Source organism: Aethalodelphis obliquidens, unplaced genomic scaffold, assembly GCF_003676395.1.
Source record: "Aethalodelphis obliquidens isolate GAN/ISIS:26980383/991018 unplaced genomic scaffold, ASM367639v1 scaffold33, whole genome shotgun sequence".
Lineage (NCBI taxonomy): Eukaryota > Metazoa > Chordata > Mammalia > Artiodactyla > Delphinidae > Aethalodelphis > Aethalodelphis obliquidens.
This window is the reverse complement of record NW_020837977.1, coordinates 4097330-4122577: the sequence shown is the minus strand read 5'-3', so window position 1 is coordinate 4122577 and position 25248 is coordinate 4097330. Positions and strand designations below refer to the sequence as shown.

Sequence of the window (25248 nt, the reverse complement as noted above, 5' to 3'; positions counted from 1 at the left end):
CCCCAGGTCCACTCTGTTCCAGCCACACTGGCGTCCTGGTGGTGGCATCAACGCGCCAGGCACACGCCTACTTCAGGGGCTCTGCGCTGCTGTCTCTTCTGCCTGAACGTTCTCCCCTTTCTCACGACATCCACACTGCTTATTCCCCCTGCTCCTTTAGGTCTTCATCAAAATTGTCACCTTACCCAGGACAGAGATTACTGTCTGATTTTCCACTGTTTTAGAACTAGATTTCTTTCATTTAAAAATAATAAGTTCATTAATCAAAACTTCACTTCAAATAACGGACTACAGATATCAAAATACAATAAGCATTTAAATATAATACCCTCATGAGTCTTCATTATAGTACATTAAAAGTAAAACATCTTTCAAGTATAAAACAGACAAGGTGGTCCTATCTCAGGTGATCCCACCTATCTGTTGTACTCAAGTAGGCAAATAGTTTTATTTATATTAGGTCACCTCAGACTGATGAGAAAGACAGTGGTTATGTAACAGAAAAAAGAGAAATAAAGCGACTATAAGAGAAACAGTGTATCCCTCTTGCCTCCCATGCAGGGTGGGCACCAAGTTGAGAGCTGGTAAGCCTGCCAGTGGATGTTCCAGAGTTAGACGGAAGAGGGTGAGAATGGAACAACATCCAAAGGAGCCGAGGAGAGCTAAGAGTTTAGGCCAAGACAGCAAGGGGAAGATGGTAAATACTCTCTGACAGCATTACCGGGGGGAAAAGATGGACTACAAGTCACCAACTGCAGGTTTCAGCAGGGCAGGCAAGAGAGGTACCAGCTACCTGGTGGACAAGAGACATTACCACAAAGACGAGAGGAGCCCGCACCCTCCCTTCCCACCAGGACAATACAGAAAATTCCCCCCAGATACATTGGGGAGGAAGGGGGGAGAGGCAGAAGGTTTTCTTAGAGAACTTGAACAATATTTAAACGAACCATTTACAATTTGAATAGGACTAGATCTTAAATGGCAATTTTTCCACTACCAAGCAAGACTCCAAAAAGTATTAGATTGTCTGTTGATTAGATAAGTAACTTCTCCTAATATCTGAATTGTAATAATTGGTCGGTAAATATACAAAATGATTTTAAAAGCATCAGCATCCCAACACTAAAAGAAATGATATGTGACTGGATAGAGGTTATCAGCTATCACTACAATGGCAATCCTACTGCAATATAAATGCATCAAATCAATATATTGTATACCTTAAACTTACACAATGTTATGTCAATTATGCCTCAGTTAAAAAGAAAAAATGTTTAAGTATCAGCAAATATCTGATCACACATGAGAAAGAATTACTTAGGCATAGAAGCAGTGGGAGAAATTACACCAAAAATTTAATAGATTAGACCATGTAACATTTAAAACTGTAGTACATTAAAAACAAACACAAAACTAAAAGCCAATTTTTTAAAAGCAGGAAAATCAAACAAATAGAATAGACTTAATGCTAATACCCTCAACACATAAACATTTGAAGACTGATCAAGCAATGCAATAAAAATTAGCAAATTAAAATAGACAAATCAAAAGGGACAAGTAACTAATATATTTGAAAAACTGCTGAGCCTCATAAGTTATCAATAAAAGCAAAAAAAATTAAACATACCACTTTTTAACTATCAAACAAGACAATGTGTTTTAAACTCAATGTTGTCAGAATAGTACAAAACATACTATAAGAAATTAGTATAAGCTTTAATGTAATCAGGTAATATCAATAAATTACTCTTCTTAACCCAATATTCCCCTTATAGTAATATATCTTAAGGAAATAATCAGTGATGTGAACAAAAACTTGGATATAATTTTTACTGCAACATTATTTATAATTGTCAAAAAAGGGGAGGGGCTTCCCTGGTGGCACAGTTGTTGAGAGTCCGCCTGCCGATGCAAGGGATGCGGGTTCATGCCCCGGTCCGGGAAGATCCCACATGCCGTGGAGCGGCTGGGCCCGTGAGCCATGGCCACTGAGCCTGCACGTCTAGAGCCTGTGCTCCACAACAGGAGAGGCCACAGCAGTGAGAGGCCCAGGTACCGCAAAAAAAAAAAAAAGGGGGGGGGGGAGGAACAATCTAGATGATCAAAAACAGGTATTTTTTTTTATATACTTATCAAGTATTCATTGTTTATACCTGTTTAAATACTGGTAGAGTACACCCTAGCCATATGAAGCATTATATAACCATCAAAAATATTTTTCAAAGGCTACTTAAAGATAGGAAAAATGCTATCTGTATAAAGTGAAAAGAGGGCACAATACTGCATATTCAAAATGAACAAATGATGATATATTTATACAAAGAAACATTATTCAGCAACAAAAACTGGATGAATCTCAAAAAATGCAACATGGATGAATCTCAAAAAATCAAAAAACAAAAACAAGAAAACCATTATATGAAGTGAAAAAAGCCAGACACAAAAGAATAAATACTGTATGAGTCTATTTATAGAAGTTCAAGGGCAGGCAAAACTAACCTATGGTGATAGAACAGCGGTTACTTCTGGGAGGAGGTGTATCAAGTGCAAATAAGTGTGAGGAAACTCTCAGGGTGATGCAAATGTTCTGGAGTTTGATGGGGTGGTGACCACAGGAGGATATAAATATGTAAAAACGTCATCAAATAGACTATAAATACATATATACATAAATGAAATAATAAAATAAAGTCGTCAAGATGTATATTTAAGATCTGTGCATTTTACTGTTCATATATTATACCTCCATAAAGTAATACAGAAATTGCATATAAAGGATAATTTCAATTTGGTTAAATATATTTATATGCAAAGAATAAAAAGAATGTAAGGTACAACAAAATATTAAAGGTGTTTAATTCTGGGATCGCAAATTATTTGTATTTTTAACTTTCTGCATTTCCACATTCTCAACAATGAGTTATATGACTTTTATAAATGATCAGGAAAAAAAACCCTGAACTTTTTAAAAGAATTCTGCCATGCTTGCAAAAGAAAATTCTGTTACACTTATAACTATCACAAAATTATTCAATGTGCAGAAATACTTAGTAAGTCCTTCTAACAACTTTCCTATAAGTTATAAACAGTCATATTTGCAATGTATGTGGAAAAATTAAGAAAAGCACTAATTAAGCTAAGCATCTGCTTGGTGACTAAATGAGCAAGATAACTGGAAAGCCCACACCACACTGTGGAATGATTTTAAAACATGGTCCTGCGTGCAGCAAACACAGGGCTCTTATGACTCAGCAACAACCAGCTCCTGAAAAAGTTAATTTTCTTTATTTATTACTTTAAGTATTCCTGATAAGCTTGACGTATCTAAATTCCATGCAAAATGCCCCACATGAATTTTCTTTACAACAAAAATACCTTTTGAGTTTCAGAAACTTTTACAATATGCGTAAAATAATAAATAAGAACAAAACCAAAGAAGACATACAAACCTCTGATTGTACATGCCCCGAAAGTTGTAATTAGCTCTATAATTTGGGAAAGGCTTTGGATCTAACGGCCTGTAGATGGCAGGCTCTCCCCTTTTCATAGCAAGCCCATTCAGTTCCACAGTTGGTGTTATACTACCTGTTTAAAAGAAATATTAAAGGCACACAAGTGAAATATTTCCATAATAAATCATGCAGTCCATATTTATTTTACATATAATTACAATGGAAGACGGTGGCAGTGGATGCCCTTCTGCCTGATTTTCTAAGGGGGGTGCATAAACAAGCTACATAAACAGGAAAATCGTTTCTAGTGAAATCTCTTTGGGGTTGCTGCAACATTTTCTGTACATTAATGACCAAAAATTCAACTTTATAGTCCCACTGTTTCAAAACAAGGAAAACAGAAGATTCATAGATGGCTTCGTTTGGATATTATAAAGCAACTACTGAATTTCAAGGTTCCTTACTCCAGAAAGCTTACAACTACTTAATCATTAAAAGCATTATCATCTGTGAATATTTTAAGTTATATTTTGGTTATCAAGCAACTAGAATTAGCAATATGTACAGGGTCATCAGTAACTCTTGGACTTATCTAATGAAAATAAATTTTGAGTTTTTTCTATAACCAACAACAGGACAAAACAGTAAATACAAGTAATGCTTTCTGTGGATAATCTTAAAAGATACATGCTGAAGCATTTATGGATGAAGTGATATGTCTGAGATTTGTTTCAAAATAATTCAGAGGACAGAGAGATGAGAAACAAAGATGGGATGTGTGAGTAACTGTTGTGCCTGATAACCAGTACAGGGATGTTCAATAGCTTATCTTTTCTACTTTTGTAAAAGTTTGAAAAATCCCATAAAATATAACACACAATGTACAGTTATTATGTCAAGTTATTTTCAGTGCCAAAAAAGGTTATTTAGTAAATATACATATATGTTCCAAATCACAAAAATGAATCTAAAGGTTTTATAGAGAGTACAATTTATTTCTCATGTAAATTCTGTATTATTTCATTTGAATTATGCCTTTTGCACCATACATTTAAGACTCCCCTTCATCATGAACAAAAATGGATCCACTTACTGCAGCAGAGAAACTGGGGCACAAAGTACTAGCTGAGGAGTGGTGGAGCCTGACACAAATGCACAACTGGCTGCTAGGTCATAAGCAAGCCATCAAGAGTCATAAGCTGCTCATTTTATGTCTCATCTCTAAAGAATTCACATGAAACCACTGAAGAGCATAATAAGAACAGGAACTAAACCAAGGTTAAGAAAAAGGAAAAAATAAAGGAGGCGGGAGGACAAAGGAGAAAGCAGAAAAGAAAAAGATAAGGATAAGAAAAACAGCAAAGAAAAGCTAACATGTTAAGTAGTAAGTCGAATTAGTCCAAACTCCAAATTTAACACAAACACTCAGGGCAGAGGAAGAGTAAGTCAAGCACAAAGGGATTCTTTCTTTGTTTCTTACAGCATTTTACCGAAGGATAAGTAAAATGTACAAACCTTAAGCATACAGCTCCATGAGTTACTATACATGTAACACTCATACAACCAACATTCAGATCAAGATCTGAACATTTCCATCACCCAGAAATACCCAGTCAATACCCACCTCCCCATGTTATCCATTCTGACTTCTGTCATCATAGATTGGTTTTGCCTATTCTTCAAATCTAAATGTGTATTAGTTTGTCTTGCTTCTTTCACTCAACATAATGCTTTGTTGAATATCACTTTCAAACTTTCCCACTGAAAAGCATTCCGCTCAGTTTATCTAATCTGCCCTTGATGGGACATCTGGGTTGTTTTCAGTTTGAGGCTATTAAGTATCAAGCCACCTTGAACACTCTTCAGTAAGTCTCTCAGCAGACCTATATGCTCTTTTCACTTGGGTATACACCTAGCAGTGGAATTGCTAGGCCAGAGGGTAGGTTCATGTTTAAAAGTAAAGTTAAAACTGCCTAACAGTTCTCCAAAGATAATTTTTAACACCAAGGAGCCATCCACGCCTTTAGAAGTTTCCATTTTTCTTATTCCATAAAGATTTCAGTTTACTAATTAACAGATTAATCAGTTGTACAATTTATGTCATTATGAATTCTACTTTGCAACAATCATACAGGCACAAATAGATAACGTTCAAATGGGAAAACTAGAAAAGAAAAAAAAAGCTTGAAAGACCTCATCCTTTAAGGATGGCAATAAACAGGAAAGTAATGTGTTTGAAAATGAACAGTGAGATGATTTTAATGCACTGGTAGGACATACTATGTCTGCCATCCACACCAAAATTGCATTTTAAACTAGGTAAAAGTACTGTATTCATATTATTTAAATAAAGAAATAATCTCATACAAATTCCTCATTTGAAAGTAAGGCTACAGTACATTTTCTTCATAGAAATGCCAGAGACTGGTGTTGTGAAGGAGAGTAGAAGAGAAGCAGAAAAGCACAAACCACACAGAGAAGGTTTCAACTCCTTAGAGTGAAGTACTCCATCTGTTTCCTACAGAATGAGACTGACATCTCCACATGTGCATACCTCTCGTTACTTACATAGTAATGCTCTCACAGAAAACATTTAAAGAATAACTTCAAACTTTGAGCCGTCTCTAGGAAATGCTAAGTACCATTGTTTTCAACATGTGATGGTTAGACCCAGGTTGCATAAAGATAATCATTGCATAGGAATCCTCATGTATTTTATGGCTATAGAGTTGACACTGTAAACACATAATCAGTTTTTAGTGGTTTTTAGATACATTAAAGGAAATTTCTATATTTACCAATGATAAAAAAAGACTAATTAATTAGATACACAAACGTATATAACAACAATTGTGGACTCCTATCATGTGACAGATTAAAAACAAGATGCCACAACTAGTTTTCAAGGAGCCATGTATTACTAACACTTAAAGAAACAACTTTGTAGGAAGTTAGAAAAGTCCCTGGAACATAGTAGTCACTCAATAAATATTTGCTGAAAGAATGAATTGATTAATCAATAAATCAGGGCTCTTGGAGAAATTATTGGAGTCAGGGCAGGGAAAACACAAGATGACCCAGGAACATCTTATCGTGCCAGAAAGAAATGCCCAAAGAATGATGAGGAAATTATCTGAAGGACACAGGAGTCAACTTGAAGTGGTCATACCACTGGCCAAATCTGGGACAATCTGAGCATCAAAATAAATAATGACGATTGTAGATCCTAAACCTGTAGGTAAAACAGAAATCCAAAAGTCTATAGTGATATAAATAAACTAACAAAAAAAATGACAGGGACAAGAAAGCTCTTGGGTAGAATGCCAACTAATAAATCGAAACAGAACATGGAATTAAAAATCACCCTTTGGCAACCTTCAGAGTAACCATGGATTCAGACAAGAATCATCAATCATCAGTCTTTCATGTAGGTGAAAGAAAGTTTGACAAGAAACAGAATGTTTATATAGTCTCAAAGTACCTCCTCAGAAAATAATTGTTCAGAACTTCTCTGGTCACACAGTGGTTAAGAATCTGCCTGCCAATGCAGGGGACAGGGGTTCAAGCCCTGGTCTGGGAAGATCCCACATGCCACAGAGCAACTAAGCCTATTCGCCACAACTACTGAGCCTGCGCTCTAGAGCCCGTGAGCCACAACTACTGAGCCCGTTTGCCACAACTACTGAAGCCCATGCGCCTAAGAGCCCGTGCTCCACAACAAGAGAAGCCACCGCAATGAGAAGCCTGCGCACCGCAATGAAGAGTAGCCTCCGCAACTCTCCGCTACTCAACTAGAGAAAGCCCGCGTGCAGCAACGAAGACCCAACGCAGCCAAAAATAAACAATAAATAAATAAATTTATTTTAAAATATATTTGTTAATTATATTATTTAATAATAAAACATACTTAAAATTAATTAACTTTACAATACAGAAGCCTGGCAGACATACTCTTCACCAAGAAACAAAAGACATCACTAATGGGACAAATCAGTATCATGTGTCTCTTGATATGAAACACCGAGATGAGCCCAGGTCACTTCTGTGATGATATTCATGCTAAAACTGCATAAATCATGAGGAAACACCAGACAAACTCCAGTGAGGCGCATTCTACAAATGATGTGTAGAAACGTCAAGGTCATAAAAAACAAGAAAGACTGAGGAACTGTTTCAGACTGAAGTGGAATGAAGAGAAACAGTCTATGATGCTGATTAGATGCTGGTCTTACAAAGGATGTAACTGGGACCATCAGTGAAGTGTGACTGGAGTCTGTGGATTACACGGTGATACCAAATCAATGTTAACTTCCTGATAGGACAGTGTCTGTGTACTTAAGAAATAATGGGTAATGGGACACCATGTCCGTAACTTATTCTCAAAAGATTCAGAAATGTTAACCATTTCTGAGTGACGGGTACCTGGGAGCTCTATGTACTCTTTCTACAAAATTTATATGTATAAGAAATTATTTCTAAAAAAAGTTTAAAAAAATAAGAGGAAGGAGAAAGCAAAGTAGTTCTATGATATCCTCCTCATTAACAGCAGATTACCCATGCTGTACTAAATTTAACTCCTCTCTGGGACATAACTACTATTTAAGGTCCATCTACTTCCTGTGAAGTCAGGACTAGATCTCCCCTCCTCTGCAGTGCAGACAGGAATGGATTGTCTTTTCAATAAAAGTGCTAAGTTATATATTAAAAGGAAGAAAAAAATCTTTTGACTCCTACCTCACCTCATACATAAACCTCAATTCCTGACAGACTGTAGATCTAAATTTAAAAGATAAAATAATAAAACTTCTAAAAATAATATGAGGTTATCGTCACAATTCTGTGGGAGATAAAGATGTCTTAAAGAGCACAAAAAAAGCACCACCATTCCAGCAATTCCACTTCTGGGCATCTATCCCGAAAAAACAAAAACACTAACTTGAAAAGATATATGCACCCCCACGTTCATGGAAGCAAGCTAAGTGTCCACTGATGGATGAATGGATAAAGAAGAGGTGATGATACATATATACAATAGACTATTATATAGCAATAAAAAAAAAATTTTGCCATTTGTGACAGCATGGATGGCTCTTGAAGGCATTATGCTAAATGAAATAAGTCAGACAGAGAATGACAAACACCATATGACCTCACTTACATGTGGAATCTAAAAAAAACAAAACACAAAAAAACAGAACTCATAGATACAGAGAAGAGATTGGTGGCTGCCAGAGGTGGGAAGTGGGGGGAGGTGTAAATAGGTGAAAGGGGTCAAAAACGTACAACCTTCCAGTTATAAAATAAATAAATCATGGGGATGTAATATACAGCATGGTGATTATAGTTAATCATACTGTATTTTATATTTGAAAGTTGCTAAGAGAATATATCTAACGCGTTCTCATCATGAGAAAGAAAATATTTTAATAACTATGTATGGTGACCGATGTTAATGAGATATTCTGGTGATTTCACAACATATACAAATACCAAATCATTATGTTGTACAGCTGAAACTAATATAATGCTATATGTCAATTAGACTTCAATTTTTAAAAAGCACTAACCATAAGGGAAAAGACTAATAAATTAGACTTTATTAATATAAAAATTTATGTTCATCAAAATGCACCATTAGGAATATGGAGATATTTGCCATACACATATCTGACAAAGTATATTAATCCAGAATACGTAAGAACCCTATAAGTCAATAAAAAATTGAAAAAATTTAAAAACTGACAAGGCAGTTTCTTAACAGGAAAAATATATCAACAGCAGAGAAGATCCTAATGGCAACAGGCATATGAAAAGGTGATCACTTTAATTATTAGGGAAATGCAAATTAAAACCACAGTGAAATACCACCATATCCCCAGAAGAACAGGTAGAAATTTTAAGATACCCCATATTGACAAGGATGTGGAAAACTCTCATATACTGCTAGTGGGAGTGAAATGTGATATGTTTGACATTATGTATTAACACTGAAAACATGCAAAACCTACGACGCAACAATTCCAATCCTAGCTACACAGCCAACAAAAATGTATACATACAAGAATATTCATAGCAATCTTACTTCTAACAGCCCCAAACTAGAAGCAACCCAAATGTCCACCATTAGTATAATGAATAAGTAAATTGTGGTATATCCATGCAGTGGGATACTACATAGCAAAGAAATACTAGACTGTTAACACACAACACAATGAATCTCACAAACATGACACTGAGAAAAACAAGCTATCACAAAAAAGTATGATGCATGATTCCAACAAGCAGGCACAACAAATCTAGGATGACAGAGAGAAGAAGAGTGGTTCCTTTGGAGATGTTTAACCACTAAAAGAGGGCATGAGGGAGGCTTCTGAGGTACTGGTAAAGCCTGCAAAGTGTTCACAGTGCAAAACGCCATCAAGGCTCAACAACCATAATCTGTGCACTTGCCAGAACATAATATTAGGCTTTATTTTAAAAATTTACCTCAACAGTGAATAAACGTGTAAAATGTCATACAAAAAAATAAAAATAAATAAAATCAAAATTTACCCCCCAAAATCTACTCGTTCTGTCAGCTCACTGCAACATTCCACGGTGGAAACTCTTATCTCCACTGGTCTGAAAGGCCAGGAAGACAGACTCTCCTGTTTCCTTCCTCTGGCTCCTTTGCTAGTTTACCTCCGGCTACAACCCTTGGAAGTGGACCTGACCCAAAGCTCAGCACACAACACAAATGGACACTTGTCCTTCTGTCCATTCCAACTGCCGCGCCAATATTCCAGCAGAGGAGGGGGCAACAGCATTCCATGCACGTGTGTTTCTTTTCTTTCTTCACCCGTAAACTATGGCAGTGGTTTCCTAACTGATTTTGCTTTTGGTATTTTCCACCTTCCATTCACATGTCAAACTCAACTTCCTAAACTGCTCTTTTAAACACATCATCCACCTGCTCGTGAAAATTAATCCAAACTATGGATAAAATTTATCTCCTAAAGCTGCAGTCAAGTCCATCACAACCTACTTTCTAACTACATCTCTCGTCTTGCCTCTTACTAGCCACTTAACCTGCTCTAATTAAAAACCGTCTACAAAAAAATTTTTTTTTGCAAAACCCATCATCCAGATTCCTATTCCAATGTCTTTCCTCATCGTATTCCCTCAGCCTGGAATATTCTTTTCTCTCCTCTATACGTACGTGCCTACTCTCTATTCATGACCTACATCTCACCTCAACTACTTCAGTCCATGTTTATCATTACTTATAATACCGATGCCTATTATTACTCACTTGGTACTTAATCTTTACCACTGAGTTACATGTTTTATGTAAATGACTAAAATCCCCACAGCAAAGGACAATGGTTTATAACTCTTAGATATATTCAAACAAATGCTTAATAGAGGCGGTGGTGGTGTGGTGCTAATGATCAACCAGTAATCTGAAGAGAGTTTTAAAAGTTAAGAAAGTAGACAGTCTCTTACCAGCTTCAAGCTGAATTGATTTTTTTTATTATAATAATATTTTTGCTTATTTACCCATACTTAATAAATACTGGAATCAGCTGAACAGATGCAAAAGGACTACTACTAGGAAAGTCATGGAGTTCTGGAAAAGGCAGTCCTTGCAAGAGGAGACTGTCTACCTAACACATGCCATGTGGGAAAGAAGTGTCTGACCTGACTCTGACCATAAGCACGTGAACTATAATTAAACAGACTACAGAGTCGCTGCCGGCAGGCAAGTGTCTTTTTTCACTCCGTCACAAAAGTACTCCATCTAAAGCAGTATCGGTCAGAAGGTAGCCACTTGCATTAATAGGTTAACAGATGAGTAAATGGACACAGGGCTGGCACTAAACTTACGGAACTTCATTAATTTGAGGCTACTAATTCATGCACTGTGTCTGATACAGGTTTGCGCTTCCCAAGAGATAACTGGACACATAATGTTTTTGGTACTGCATGCAATTAGAACAACTTTTTAAAATTATTCTTAGGAGATTAAAATTAGAACACTCATTTACTTAGCAGTATATTACACACAGGTGGGTTTTTCGGATTTGTGGGTTTCTTAAACTCCATGTGAATGTTCTAAATGTAAATGGCAACCATTTCTACATGAACAAATAAAATAATAAGATGCTTAGGGCTAATTTTATAATTTTCTATTAAACTAAAATAAAGAATAACTTTTTAATTATTAAATTATATATTATACATTTAGAAAGAGAAACTGATCATTTCTATCTTTGCTTTAGAAAAACAAACTCAGTCCTATTTTCTGTTCTTTGTATCCAAATGTCTTTTTGTCACACATAAAAAGTAAATAATGCACCTTCAGAGTATCCACTAAAGCAAATTTTTAAAATAATTACAATTACCGTCTTCATTCTCTCACCTTCAGTTATTATTCGGCTGTCTTTACCAGCTGTGCTGTCAATACCTGTTGACTATGCAATGGGCCTGTATGAAGGAAAATACAGAGAGCAGCACATGCAGAAGATGACAACAGGAGGAAACGAGTCAGGGCCATACCTGGGTTATTGTTAACACTGCTTTTGGGCGGCTTCTGAACTGGTTTGGGAAGCGTAGATTCAGTCAAAGCCTTGTTAGCAACAGCCTGCTGGGCCTTCTTTATACTGCTCCCTTCGGATTCCCATGTCTGCTCCCCAAGACTCAGCTGCACTGAGAACATCTTGGAAAAACATACAGAGACAAAGAAAACATTGAAATTTTTCAGGAAATAAAGTGTGCTGTCTGAGAGAAAAATAGATACACTACAGAATCAAAATTTTAGAGCAAGAGTTGAGCTTACAGATCATTTGCAACAAAAATCTTATTCTAACTAGTGAACGAATTTTAAGAGATTGTGCCAAATTCTGTTCTATCCAAAGGCTTAACAGCAGCTCTAAGTGTACATGTTGGGTAGAATGTATCAAGAAGAAATCGCTTCCCTAAATGGAATCATACTGTTAATGTCAGTCAGTCTTCAAAAAAGTAGAATAAGAACAAAGAGTAAGAGAAACTATACGAGAATCCAAAAGGTCTGTGTCTCTGTAACTTTTACAAAATCTAATTCCTTAAACTTTATACCTAGCACAATCTAGTCAGTGAGTCAGGAAATCCTATTAAATATTCTGTCATCAAGGAACTCTCAATCCTCCACAACCGACCTTTAACCAGTCACCAAATTCAGTCAATTTTAACCTCATGAATATTTCTCAAATCTCCTTCCTCTCTCTGCCAGTGACACTGCTACACTAGATGTATCTTAGCTTAGATATAATAATATATCTAAGCCAACTGACTGCTGCTAAATCGAACTATCTTGAAAACTCAAATCCAACTGCATCACTCCAAACACCACCAGGTTAAAAACCTTCGATTGTTCCCCTTGTAACACGGCACAAAGGAGCTACCTGTCCATCTTCATTTCACACCCACCCCTCCCCTTGCACATCCTAACATTCCATTTACACCGGATTTCCATATGCATCCAAAAACCTATTGTTCACCTTTAAAATTTAGGATCAAGTTACAGGATACACATACAATCTGCTGTTTTACTCCACAGACAGTTTACTACTTTGTAGGAATACAAGGTATGAACCTCAAAATACTTATTAATTATGAAGAAGTAAATGTCTTTGCAGGAAAGAAATCAGGTAGAAAATACCTTTAACAACAGAGTGATTAAAGTTAGCATCATCAATAATCATTCAAAGGGACATCATGTGCCTCCTGATATGATCCAATGAGAAGTATGTAGCATTCTTGGCTAAAAATGTTTACCCTGAATCTAATCATAGAGAAACAATCAGGCAGATCTGGGTTATGGTATATTCTATAAGACAACTGACCTAAACTCTTCAAAACTGTCAATATTATGAAAGAAAAAAACAAACAAAAGAATGCATGGGGGCTGTCCTAGATTAAAGGATGCTGAAGAGACATGATGGGGTGTAATAAAGTACAATGTATGATCCCTGACTGGATTCGTACTGGGAAGAAAAGTATAAAGGGCATTTAGAGAACAACCAGGGAAATTTGACTATAGACTATAATATACTAAACAAGCTCAGTCAAGTTTAAATTTCTTGAGTGATTATAGTACTATGGTTATGAAGAAGAACGTCTTTGGTCTTACAAGATAGATATACAAGTATTTAAGGATAAAATGTCATGATGGTTGAAATTTATTTTCAAATTGTTCAAGGAAGAAGTATGTATTTATACAGAAGAGCAAGAAGAGAAGTAAATGTAGCAGTGCAGTAAATAACTGAATGATTAGTAAATCTGAAAGATCCATTATACTGCTCTTTCAGTTTTTCCTGTAGGTTTTCAATTTTTCAAAATACAGAGTTGAAAATATTTATAAGCATTTGAAATTCAAAATATGTACATATTTATTAAAAGTGAATAATTTTTCTTTTATTCTGATTCAGTTTAAAATTTTTACCTAAAACATATCTTTAATTCATTGACCCCCGATTTTAAAACGACTTTTCAATGACCAGGTCTTTTGGCTTTCAACTTACAGTATGTAACAAAGAACTCTGCCACAAAGAAAACATTCTCTCTCCCATTCTCCTCCAAATCAGTTCATGCTCCAGAATTTTCCAGCCATTATTCTTCCATTAATTCAGGTTCAAAACCTCAATAGCTTCTTCGTTTATCCTTGTTTTCCTAAGACTTATTTAACAACACCTCAAAACTGTTCTTTGCTATTTCTGTTGTCACCACCTTAGTCTAAAGCCCCTATAAACTCAGATTTCCTGCCTCCTAATCTTCCAGATGTCATCACTTTCCCAGTCTCACTGGCCAGACACCTTTGAATGGTCTTCCTTGCCTGCTCCATTTCTCTCTGCATTCTCCCCTGCATCCAGTTGATTCAACCTCAAAAATATTTTTCAGATCTGGCCTTTCTTTGTAATGTTTGCCAATATCTTAGTGAAGAGTATCAATGTATCCCTCTCCTAAATTACTGTAAGACCATCCTAATATCACTCCTTTAACATTAAGACTTTCCCATTCAAACTATCCTTCTTAGGAATTCCCTAGTGGTCCAGTGGTTAGTACTCCGTACTTTCACTGCCAGGGCCTGGGTTTGATCCCCAGTTGGGGAACTAAGATCCCACAAACCGCGCCATCACCAACATGAACATTCTATAAAATGCAAATGCATCCAAGTCAATCCTCTGCTTTTCTGAAACCTCTTAAGAATCCTACTACATTGTACACCTAAAACTAATACAACATTTTATGTCAATTATATCTCAATAAAACTGGAGAGAAAAAAAAGAGTCCCACTACAATAAAAATTTGATAATTTTGAGTAGGACTCCTGGGACATACTGTTTATGAGCTGAAGTCACAATCCACCATTTACTATGTGTAACATTAGGGAAGTTAATTCTTTCCCTCTGTTTTCTTACTTCTTTAGTGAAAGTGGGGTAATAAGAACACAGAGAATGGTTATGAAAATTAAAACAAAATTGTGTAAATGCCATTTGAAATGTAGAGATTGTCAAACTGGATAAAAAAAACAAAATCCAACTGTATGCTACCCTCAACTATAAAGACACATGGTTTAAAAGCAAGGGGATAGAAAAAACTTTATCATGATAACATAAAGCAATGAAAGGTCAGAATGGTTATATAAATATCAGACAAAGTAGATTCCAGAGCAAAGACTACTACCAGTGATAACAAAGGTCATTTCATAACGATAAAGGGGCCAGTTAATCAAGAAGAGGATTAACAATCCTAAACACTTGGGCGACTAATAACAGAGTTTCAAGATACATGAAGCAAAAACTAACAGAACTGCAAAGAGAAATAAAGAATCCACAATTAAAGTCAGAGATTCAATACCTCTCTCCCAATAATTGATATAACAATGACCAAGCAATCAGGAAGAATACAGTAGACCTGAACAACACCATCAACCAACATAACCTGACTGCAATGTTTTTAAAACATCTACCCAAGAAGAACAAATATACATTTGTTCTCAATTTCTCACAAAAAATTTACCAAGACAGACAATATTCTGGACCATAAAACAAGTCACAACAAATTCTAAGGAGTCAAGTGATGAACAGTATGCTCTCTGAACACAATGGAATTAGATTAGAAAATAAGAACAGAAAGATCTCTGGAAAATCTCCAAATATTTGGAAACTACGTAACACATTTCTAAATAACCTATGGGTAAAAGAAGAAACCAAGGGGAAAATAGAAAGTATTTTAAACTGAATGAAAATGAAAACTCTACATTTCAAAAGATGACACTGCTAAAACAGTACTAAAGGGAAATTTCTAGCACTAAATGCCTACACTAGAGAAGAAGTAAGGTCTCAAGTAAGTTAACTTCAGCTTTAATCTGAAGAAACCAGAAAAAGAGTAACTCGAACCTGAAGTAAATAGGAAAAAACGTAATAAACATAAAAGCAAACATAAGAAAATAAATATAGAAAAATAATAGAGAAAAAAAAATAAAACCAGAAGCTGGTACTTCACAAAGATCAATAAAATTTGTAAACTCTGTGCAGACTAATCATGAAAAAAAGATAAGACACAAATTACCAGTATCAGGAATGAGAGAGGTGACATCACTACAGATTCATAAAATATTAAAAAGAAACAAGGGAATTTTTTTTTAACAACTTTATGCCAATAAACTCAACAACCTAAGTTCTTAAAAGCCACAGTTACTAAAGCTCATTCAAGAAGAAACAGGTAACCTGAACGCATTATAAATGTTAAGGAAATTCAATCTGTAATTTAAAATCTTTCCACAAAGAAAACTCTAGGCCCAGATGGTTCTGATGATAAATTCTACCAAACATTTAAGAAAGAAATAATGCCAATTTACAAAAACTCTTCCCAAAACTTGAATCAGAAGGAACACCTCTCAACTTATTCTATGAAGCTAGCGTTACCTTGATACCAAAACCAGAATAAGATACTACCAGGGAAAACAAAATAAAACTACACACCAATACCTCTCATAAAGATAAACATAAAAATCCTCAACAAAATATTAACAAATGGAATCTATCAATATAGAAATGAGATAATACTTTATAACCAAGCATTTTATCCCAGGAAGGCAAGGGTTTATTCTACATTTCAGAGTCAGTCAATGTAACTCACAATACTAAGAGATTAAAAATGGAAAAATTAAAAAAAAAAAATGGAAAAATCATGACCATCTCAATCAATGTAGAAGAACCATATGACAAAAACCAACATCTATTCATGTTAAAACTCCCAGCAAAAAAGTAATAATAAAAAAATAAAATAAAGAATTTCCTCAATCTGATTAAAGGCATCTACAGAAAAAGCTACATCTAACATCAAAATTAATGAAGAAAAACTGAATGTCTGCCCATAAAGTCAAGTTAAGAGATATCTGCTCTCACTACTTTTATTCAACATTGCACTGTAAGTTCTAGACAATGCAATTAGGCAAGAGAAATAAATAAAAGACATTCAGATTAGAAAGTAAGATTTAAAACTGTCTTTATTTACAAATAGCTTGTGGGACACCGACCAGAATCTTAAAAAAAAAAAGAAAGAAAAAGTCTACTAGAACTAATAAGTGAGTTTAGCAAGACTGCAAGATGCTAGATCAATATAGAAAAATCAGTGTATTTTTGAAGCAGACTCACAGATATAGAAAACAAACTAGTGGTTACCAGTAGGGAGTGGGGTAGGGGTAATGTAAGGATGGAGGAGTGGAAGGTACAAACTACTGGGTGTAAGATAGGCTCAAGGATGTATTGTACAACATGGGGAATATAGCCAATATTTTGTAATAACTGTAAATGGAAGTAACCTTAAAAATTGTATTAAAAATTTTTAGAAAAAAAAGTAATCTGATATATTTCTCTCTCCTAAATTCTTAGGCACTATGCAGATTCCCTATATTAGAGAGGCAGTTATTTTTAGCACTATTTCACAGTATCAAATAAAGTTAACCTACAATGGAAAAAGTAGGAATTTTCTGATTTCTGTATTTGCACTTTTATTCTACATACTCATATGTGTATATTTATACACAAATGTTATACATATATTTCAATGTTTTAATATGTATAAAATAAAATATATAAAACAGAAAAATATCAGTGTATTTTTATATACTAACAATTCTTAATAAGAATTATAAATTGAAATTTGAAAAACAATACCACTTAAAGTAGCATCAAAAATATGAAAGAGATAAACCTAAAGATGAGAAATACCTGTCCACTGAAAACTACAAAATACTGTTGACAGAAATTAAAGAATATCTAAATAAATAAGAGATACTCTGTTCATAGGTTGGAAGACTCAGTTTTTCTAACATGTTAGTTTCCCCCAAATTGAGCTATAAATTAATTGCAATTCTATTCAAAATCCCAGCAAGGTGCTTTATAGAATGGACAAGCTGACTTTAAAATTCATATGAAAATGCAAAGGATGTTGAATAGCCAAAACAACTCTGAAAACGAAGAACAAAATTAGAGGGCTGGTACTACCAGATTATAAAGCTACAGTAATCAAAACAGCATAGTATTTGCATAAAGATAGGAAAATAGACCAACAGAACAGAACAGAGTCCAGAAATAAACAAACATATATATGGACAGCTGATTTTTGACAAAGGTGCCAAGGCAATGCAGTAAGGAAAGGAAAATCTCTTCAACAACTGGACATCCATATGCAAAAAATATATATATATATCTTGTTCCATAACTCATCATATACAAAAATTAACTCAAACTGGCAATTAGATCTAAATATAAGACCCAAATGTAAAAACTTAAACTATATAACATCCAGAAGAAAGCACAGAAGAAAATCTTACGACCTTTAATGGGGCAAAGATTTCTTAGATATAATACCAAAAGCAAAATTTATAAGAGAACAAATGGATAAACTGGAGTTCATCAAAATTAACAATTACTGCTCTTCAAAAGACAATGTTAAAAAAAGATAAGCCACAAAGAAGCAGAAATAATTGCAAAGCACATATCTAATAAAGGACTTGAATCCAGAGTATACAAAGAGAGGCATCGCAGGAAACAGCAGAGTAGAAAGCTCCAATAACGAACAGTGTCTGTCATACTATAAATACTCAATAGACATTTTACCAAGGATTTTTTAATCCTATATACAACTAACATGCAATGAGACAATTATCTGGGTACCTCCATCATCAACATAATTGCTGAAAATTTACAAATCATCATTCCATTATACTACACTAGAATAGGTATCATAGTTCTCAAATTACAGATGAGAAAGCTGAGATTCTAAATTAGTTGTTCAAGGCCACACAAGCTGGATAATGCAGGGCAAAGATCACGCTTGGGAAATCTAGCAAGAATTAAAAAAAAAAAAAAAAAAAACACTTCGCTTCAAGGCCACTGGGTAATACTGCCTCCCTCAGTGATATCTATTCCAAAGTAAACCTTCTCAAAGTGTCAGTACGAGAGCAGCTTTCTTAACACTTAGCCATGCACATACACAACTCATCAAAATAGGGAAATAAAGTAAAAAAAGAAAATACCACTTTATGTTATTCATGGCTCTCTTCCTTATACTCTATATTATAATAGCCTTCTGAGATTTGAGAAAATCAAAACAATTCATAGGAAAAATAAAGAACTGGATTTAGGTACTTAAGAGATACAGCAATGTCATAGTAATTCACGTTAATATAAAGTGTAACAAATTACTTCAGAGTTCAATTAAAAAGTGAGTATAAAAACAAAAGGGGACAAGGCAAACATTAAAATATTTTTTATTTAGGGCTTCCCTGGTGGCGCAGTGGATAAGAATCTGCCTGCCAATGCAGGGGACACAGGTTCGATCCCTGGTCCGGGAAGATCCCACATGCCGCGGAGCAACTAAACCCATGCACCACAAATACTGAGTCTACACTCTAGAGCCCACGAGCCACAACTACTGAAGCTCACGTGCCACAGCTACTGAAGCCCAGATGTCTAGACCCGGTGCTCCGCAACAAGAGAAGCCACAGCAATGAGAAGCCCGAGCACCACAACAAAGAGTAGCCCCCGCTCACCGCAACTAGAGAAAGCCTGTGCGCAGCAACGAAGACCCAACGCAGCCAAAAATAAATAAATAAATAATTTCTTAAATATATATATAATCTTTTATTTAATAATCACACATCAAAAGTTGTACAAGTTGTTCACATTCTGTAAGACTCAATGGAGGAAAGAGGAAAGCATGTAGATAGATCACTACCTCCCATGAAGTATGTATAAGAAGACAATTCTATACCAGCCTGAAGACATTAATCTCTATCCTGTGTTTCTCAACTCTGGATGCACATCTGGGTCATTTGAGAGCTTTAAAAAAATCCTGATGTCTTCATCCAAGACCAATTAAATTAGAATTTCTGGGAGTGAGACTCAGGCATAAGTATTTTTTAAAGCTCCCTTGGTGATTCCAATGAATAGCCAAGGCTGAAAACCACTACTGTAAGAGAGAGAGAGAGAGAGAGAGAGAGAGAGAGAGAGAGAGAGAGTGTGTGTGTGTGTGTGTGTGTGTGTGTATAAAATATATATGTATATATATGGAAATTGCCATATAACTGGTTAATGTCCCAAGAAAATTAATGAGTTGGGACTAGGTTTAAATTTTTCATGCCAGAGATAATCATTTATTTCATTAAAATACAGTTTATATCTCACTTAAAACCACTGGTAGACATGCATAAATGCAAAGGACTTTGCTTTCCACAAAAAGGATCCAGACCTAGCCAATTAATATTAACAATAATTATTAATTAATATTACTTAGACTCATAAATACTATCTTTCATTCAAGAATATGCTAAGTATTCTAGTACTCACTCTTTAAAAATGAGCAACAGGCTAAATGGTGTGGTCTATGACCAAAACACCCAGAGCAGTAGGTGTAGGTTGTCAAAGGGATCTCTAGATCTCCTTAAAACCCAAAGGAATCTGGGACTGTCTAGAAAAAAGAATGTGGACCACAACAAACCTGGCGCATTAGAAGGGGAATTTAATGACACAGAAGAAACTTAAGGGAGGGGAGGGGAGAGAAAGCTAGAGGAATGACCTTGAAAAGGTGAGAAGGGTTGGGATTTAGTACAGAAATAGAGGGGTTGGCCTCTACAAGTCGTTCATCGGTAACTCAGAAGGGAAGCAGAGTTGGGATTTGGGTTGCGATTTTGCTAAGCATGTACTAACCAAGGGGGGAAGAGAGTTGAGGGTACATACAATGCATATGGAATTTAAGCTAGATAAACATGTGAGGACTGAGGGAAGTAAGAAATAGTAAAACGGTGGTGGAATCAATGGATCTGTGGTGTGAAAGGACTATTGAAGTCAGACCACTAGAGGGAATGAAGTAGGTGTCAGAGACGAATGAATGCTTGAGATTGTAATTATGCAGGCTCTTGCAGTTATTGGTAATGAAAAAAATCAAGAATGTGATCACAGGAATGAGTGGCTGAAGGAGAGTGGAAGACAACATAATTGGAGACATGCAAGAAACTGAAATGTCAGCATGTTGGAACAACCATCATTTAGACAATGATATCATCAAAAATTAAAACAGGATGAGTATTGTAGAGAGTGAAAGTGAGCCGTGAGAAATGTGATGGAATCACCCAGAGGTCAGCAAACGACTACCGTGATGTTACACTGGGGGTCAGTCTATTAACATGAAATTCAAACCTGGGGGTCTATCTCAAGGAAGAACACCTGGAATTGGCCATGAGAAGCAAAGAGGACACATACTACAGGAACCATGAACTGTAGAAGAATAAAATATTTCTTACCCTAAATAAGCTCAGTCTCATACAATAATAATGACCAACAAATACCATGGTACCACAGCACAGTAATGACTACAACTAAGAAAGTCGGAACCTGCTGGAGGCCCAGCGGAAGGAGCAGAGAAGTTTCACAAAGGTTTGAAAGACGTGAGATGTGTGTTCAAACCTGACAGATGTGAAAAAACATGAGACATTATAAGAAATGAAAACAGTTCAACATGATTAAGGGCAGAAAGAATGAGTATGAAATAGATATGATTAACGGGAATGGAAGAGGATCAGGGTATAAGACTAGACAGGTAGACCAAGGCCACTACCTTCTTCTCTGAACAAAAAATATTATGAACAAATTAAAGTGCTGCCCAGAAATCCTTCATAAAAGCCTCTAATATGGAATAAAATTGATGGATTTCAGTTTCATCTTATTTTCCTTACTTTGAAGGAGATGCTAGAAATAATCATCCTGTGCTTTATGAAGATGAACCAACTTTTAGAGAATCAATTGCTTCCACACTGTATACAAAAATTTATAATCATTATCATAATCTCCAATATCCAAGATTAAAAATGTGCCAAGGAAATTTGTGCACAACTGAGTTTTTAAAAACAGATTAATAGAGCTCAAACATAAATGCATCAGTCATAGATTTCTTTGCAACATGTATACGTAAAAACATATATGTGTGAGGCTATATAAAAATATAAATCAATTTTCCATTTAAAAGAATATTATAACTGAATACATAGATAACAACAAAACTGGTATATACAAATTTTATAAATGGTGACTCTTAAAATTAAAAATCATATTGGAAAAGACATCTCACTAAGTAACGTTGTTGTATTTTACTCTGTATCCATTTTTCTGTTCGCAGTTACTACGTAATGGAAAAAGCACAGTACTTGGGAGCCACAGAATACGTGTTCAAGCGCTGGCACTGGCACTCATGAACTATAAAGCAAGTTACTAAACTTTTCCGTGCCTGAGTTTCTTAAAAGGAAATCAAAAATCCATGTCTCATGTGGTTTCATTAAGGTTTTTATGAAGTACTGCCTCTGAAAGAGCTCTGTAAACCATAATGAGCTATAAAATTGTTTAGTTACAGAGTGCAAAATATTTTTGATAGAGAACTAAGAGCCTTTACGCCATCCACTACCCCCTCCCCCCAAAAAAGCACAATTAAAACCTGAGATGATAAATCTGATAGACTTTGATAAGCATGTCTCACCACCTCTCTTCAAAACCTTACCTTCGAATGAGCAGGCCCTCTTTCTTTCAGAAGTTTATACTGGGGTTGGACTCTATTGAAACGGGCTAACTCATTTACCAGACACATTGGAGTTTTCTCTTTGGGGTTTGCCATTTTATCTTGGAGAGAAGCTGTAAATAAAAAGGCTGTAAAGTTTTTGTGAAGAACGACTTTACAAAATGGAAGAAAAACTAGTTTTGAATTTTTTAGATTGAAATCAGATTGTATATTTGGATTAAATTATTTTCATGAATTTTATACAAAAATTTCAAATCACCTGAAGTCTTCCATTACATGCAACAGAAATATGTATCACATTTTAAACAGTAAATTAAGGTAACTTTTTTTCCTAAGTACCTAAATTGCTCTCTATACATGTATATGATAACAGCATGCTTAAAGATTTAAAACAATATAAGATTATAATTTTTAATTGATCCTGTAACTTTCCTTTCCTCTCAAGAAATTTTAGCATAAACACATAATTCTTATTCTTATTGCTATGAAACTAAATTTTATCTGCTTTTTCATCATTTGATCTTCCTTTTTTTCCTTCTCATTCTGAAGGAACATATTAATTGAAAAAGCTCTAGACTTGGGAATCAAGTCCTAAGTTTAATTACTAGCTCTCCCAACTACTGTGTTTTAGTAACTTTTTCTTTTTTTAATGAAACTTTGAAAAGAAATAGAAAGAATAATTTAACAAATGACCATGCCCTTATCACCCAGAACTGAAATTAACACTTTCTATGTTTGCTTTGTCTTACTTTAAAAAAAAAACAAAAAAAAGAAAAAACAGTATTACATTCCAGTTAAGTTCCCTTTATCTTTTCCAGAAACTGCCACTATGTGAATTTAAAATATATCCCTCCAGAATATTCTAAAATACATTTGTATGAATGCATGCATATCCATGAAAAAATACACAGTATTGATATATGTAGTTTTAGAGTTCACATAAATAGTAATATAATAAACATATCATTTTCACTATTTTCTTCACTCTTCATTATGTTTTAGAGAGTTAACTTACATAGATCCAGTGCATTACTTTTAACTGCTGTATAATTTCCATCACAACATTTTATCATAAATTTTTTAATCTTCTCCCTACTGATAGTAGACATTTAGGTTGTTTCCAATTCTTCACTCTTACAAATTAAAACATGCTAGCAAACAGCACGCAGAAGGAATGTACCAAATTACCTTCCCCTGGCAGCATGAGAATTACTATTTCCCTTCAACCTTGAAAACACGCAGCATAGTCAGATATTTTAATCTCTGACAATCTGATGTTTGACAAAACTTTGTTTTTGATCATTTGGGTTTCCTCTTCTGGGAACTGCTTCTGTCCTTTTTTCTATTGATTATTTTATGCATAATATCAATCTTTTATGGTCTGGGCCTTTTCTGCCTCAAGAAATCCTTCCCTAACCTGAAATGTCTTAATAATTTTTACTTAAATTTACTAAGCCTACTATTCTTTATCTATAAAATAAGGGCAATAATCTATCCTACTTAACTAACTCACAGATTGTTATAAGGTTAAGATTCTTAAATGCATGGTACTTTAAATTCTACCACAATTATTATTACAGCTTCAGAATATTTTCCTAACACTACAGTATTTTATCCTATATTTCTCCTTCATCTCATTTACAGACATATTTAACTGCTTTTTAGTTTTTCTTTCATCTCCCATGAATCAATGTTAAAAAACACTTTAAAACCCAAGCATAAAACATGCAAATGGATTACTTCCTGCTCAATTAAACTGCAGTCACAATACATAGGGAATACATTAAATAAATGGAAATAGCAGATTTTAGGAACTTCATCTATAAACTTTCTATGGCAAGATTTAATTAGAAAATAGTATTCTTTTTAATACTTTTAATTAACTTTTTAATACCCTCTACAGGACTAACAATTTGGTATAATAACTTGATCACAATCATTATGATTAAGAAACTATTTTATAATTGCCTAATAAGGCATAAGTTTAAAAAAAAAATCTAAGCAATCAACTGTAGGACCAATACAGCTGACAGCTAATTCTACAATTAAACCATTCTAAGTGGCTTACAAACCAAAAATAAATAAATAAACCTAGCAGTTATTACTTTCTGGAACAGCACAAAAAGGCAAAGAATATTATTAGTCAAGGGAGGTTGAAGAAATCTGCATTTTACTTATTCCATTGTATATCATTCAAATAAACATTTTATAAACTGTACCAGAAAGTCAGTCATTACATAAAATATAAGGTGACCTGGTACTATGATCAATTTTGGTCCTTGCATACCATGGCATTAAATACTCAAGTACAGTAGACAACACAGCTACCTGAATATCAAAAAGCAAAAGAAGAATGAAAATGAGAAGAATGAAAATGAGAAAATACTGAAGTCTAGTAAAAATGAGTCAATTTTGCATAACACTAAAATAGCATTTATACTGCTACTATAACAATTTTCATAACTTAGTAATGCTGCATATTCATCTATTATGATGGAAAAAATATTAGGAGCATAGCAAGAACAATGTGACATAAAATATAAAAATTTTATATTTTACAGTATAAAAATTAATAGCCTAGGATTTAAATATGTTTAAATGTCATTAAAATGATAAGTTTAGGGCTTCCCTGGTGGCGGAGTGGTTGAGAGTCCGCCTGCCAATGCAGGGGACACAGGTTCGTGCCCCGGTCCGGGAAGAT

General features: G+C 34.7%; 1 protein-coding gene across 11 annotated transcripts in view; it reads right to left on the bottom strand.

Moving 5' to 3' along the window:
- The window catches only part of STAU2 (staufen double-stranded RNA binding protein 2), a 309733-nt gene that overhangs the window by 254542 nt on the left and 29943 nt on the right, over window positions 1–25248 (bottom strand). For 4 of the 11 annotated variants that reach the window (XM_027127898.1, XM_027127904.1, XM_027127897.1 and 1 more), the window contains 3 exons: window positions 22530–22660; window positions 11991–12150; window positions 3450–3585 (listed from right to left, as the gene is read on the bottom strand). In XM_027127898.1, the coding sequence (XP_026983699.1) occupies window positions 3450–3585; window positions 11991–12150; window positions 22530–22643 (410 nt within the window). In that variant the 5' untranslated portion in view covers window positions 22644–22660. Of the gene's footprint in view, window positions 1–3449; window positions 3586–11990; window positions 12151–22529; window positions 22676–25248 lie in introns of all 11 variants that reach the window. The other 7 variants (XM_027127905.1, XM_027127903.1, XM_027127902.1 and 4 more) reach the window with 2 other exon arrangements.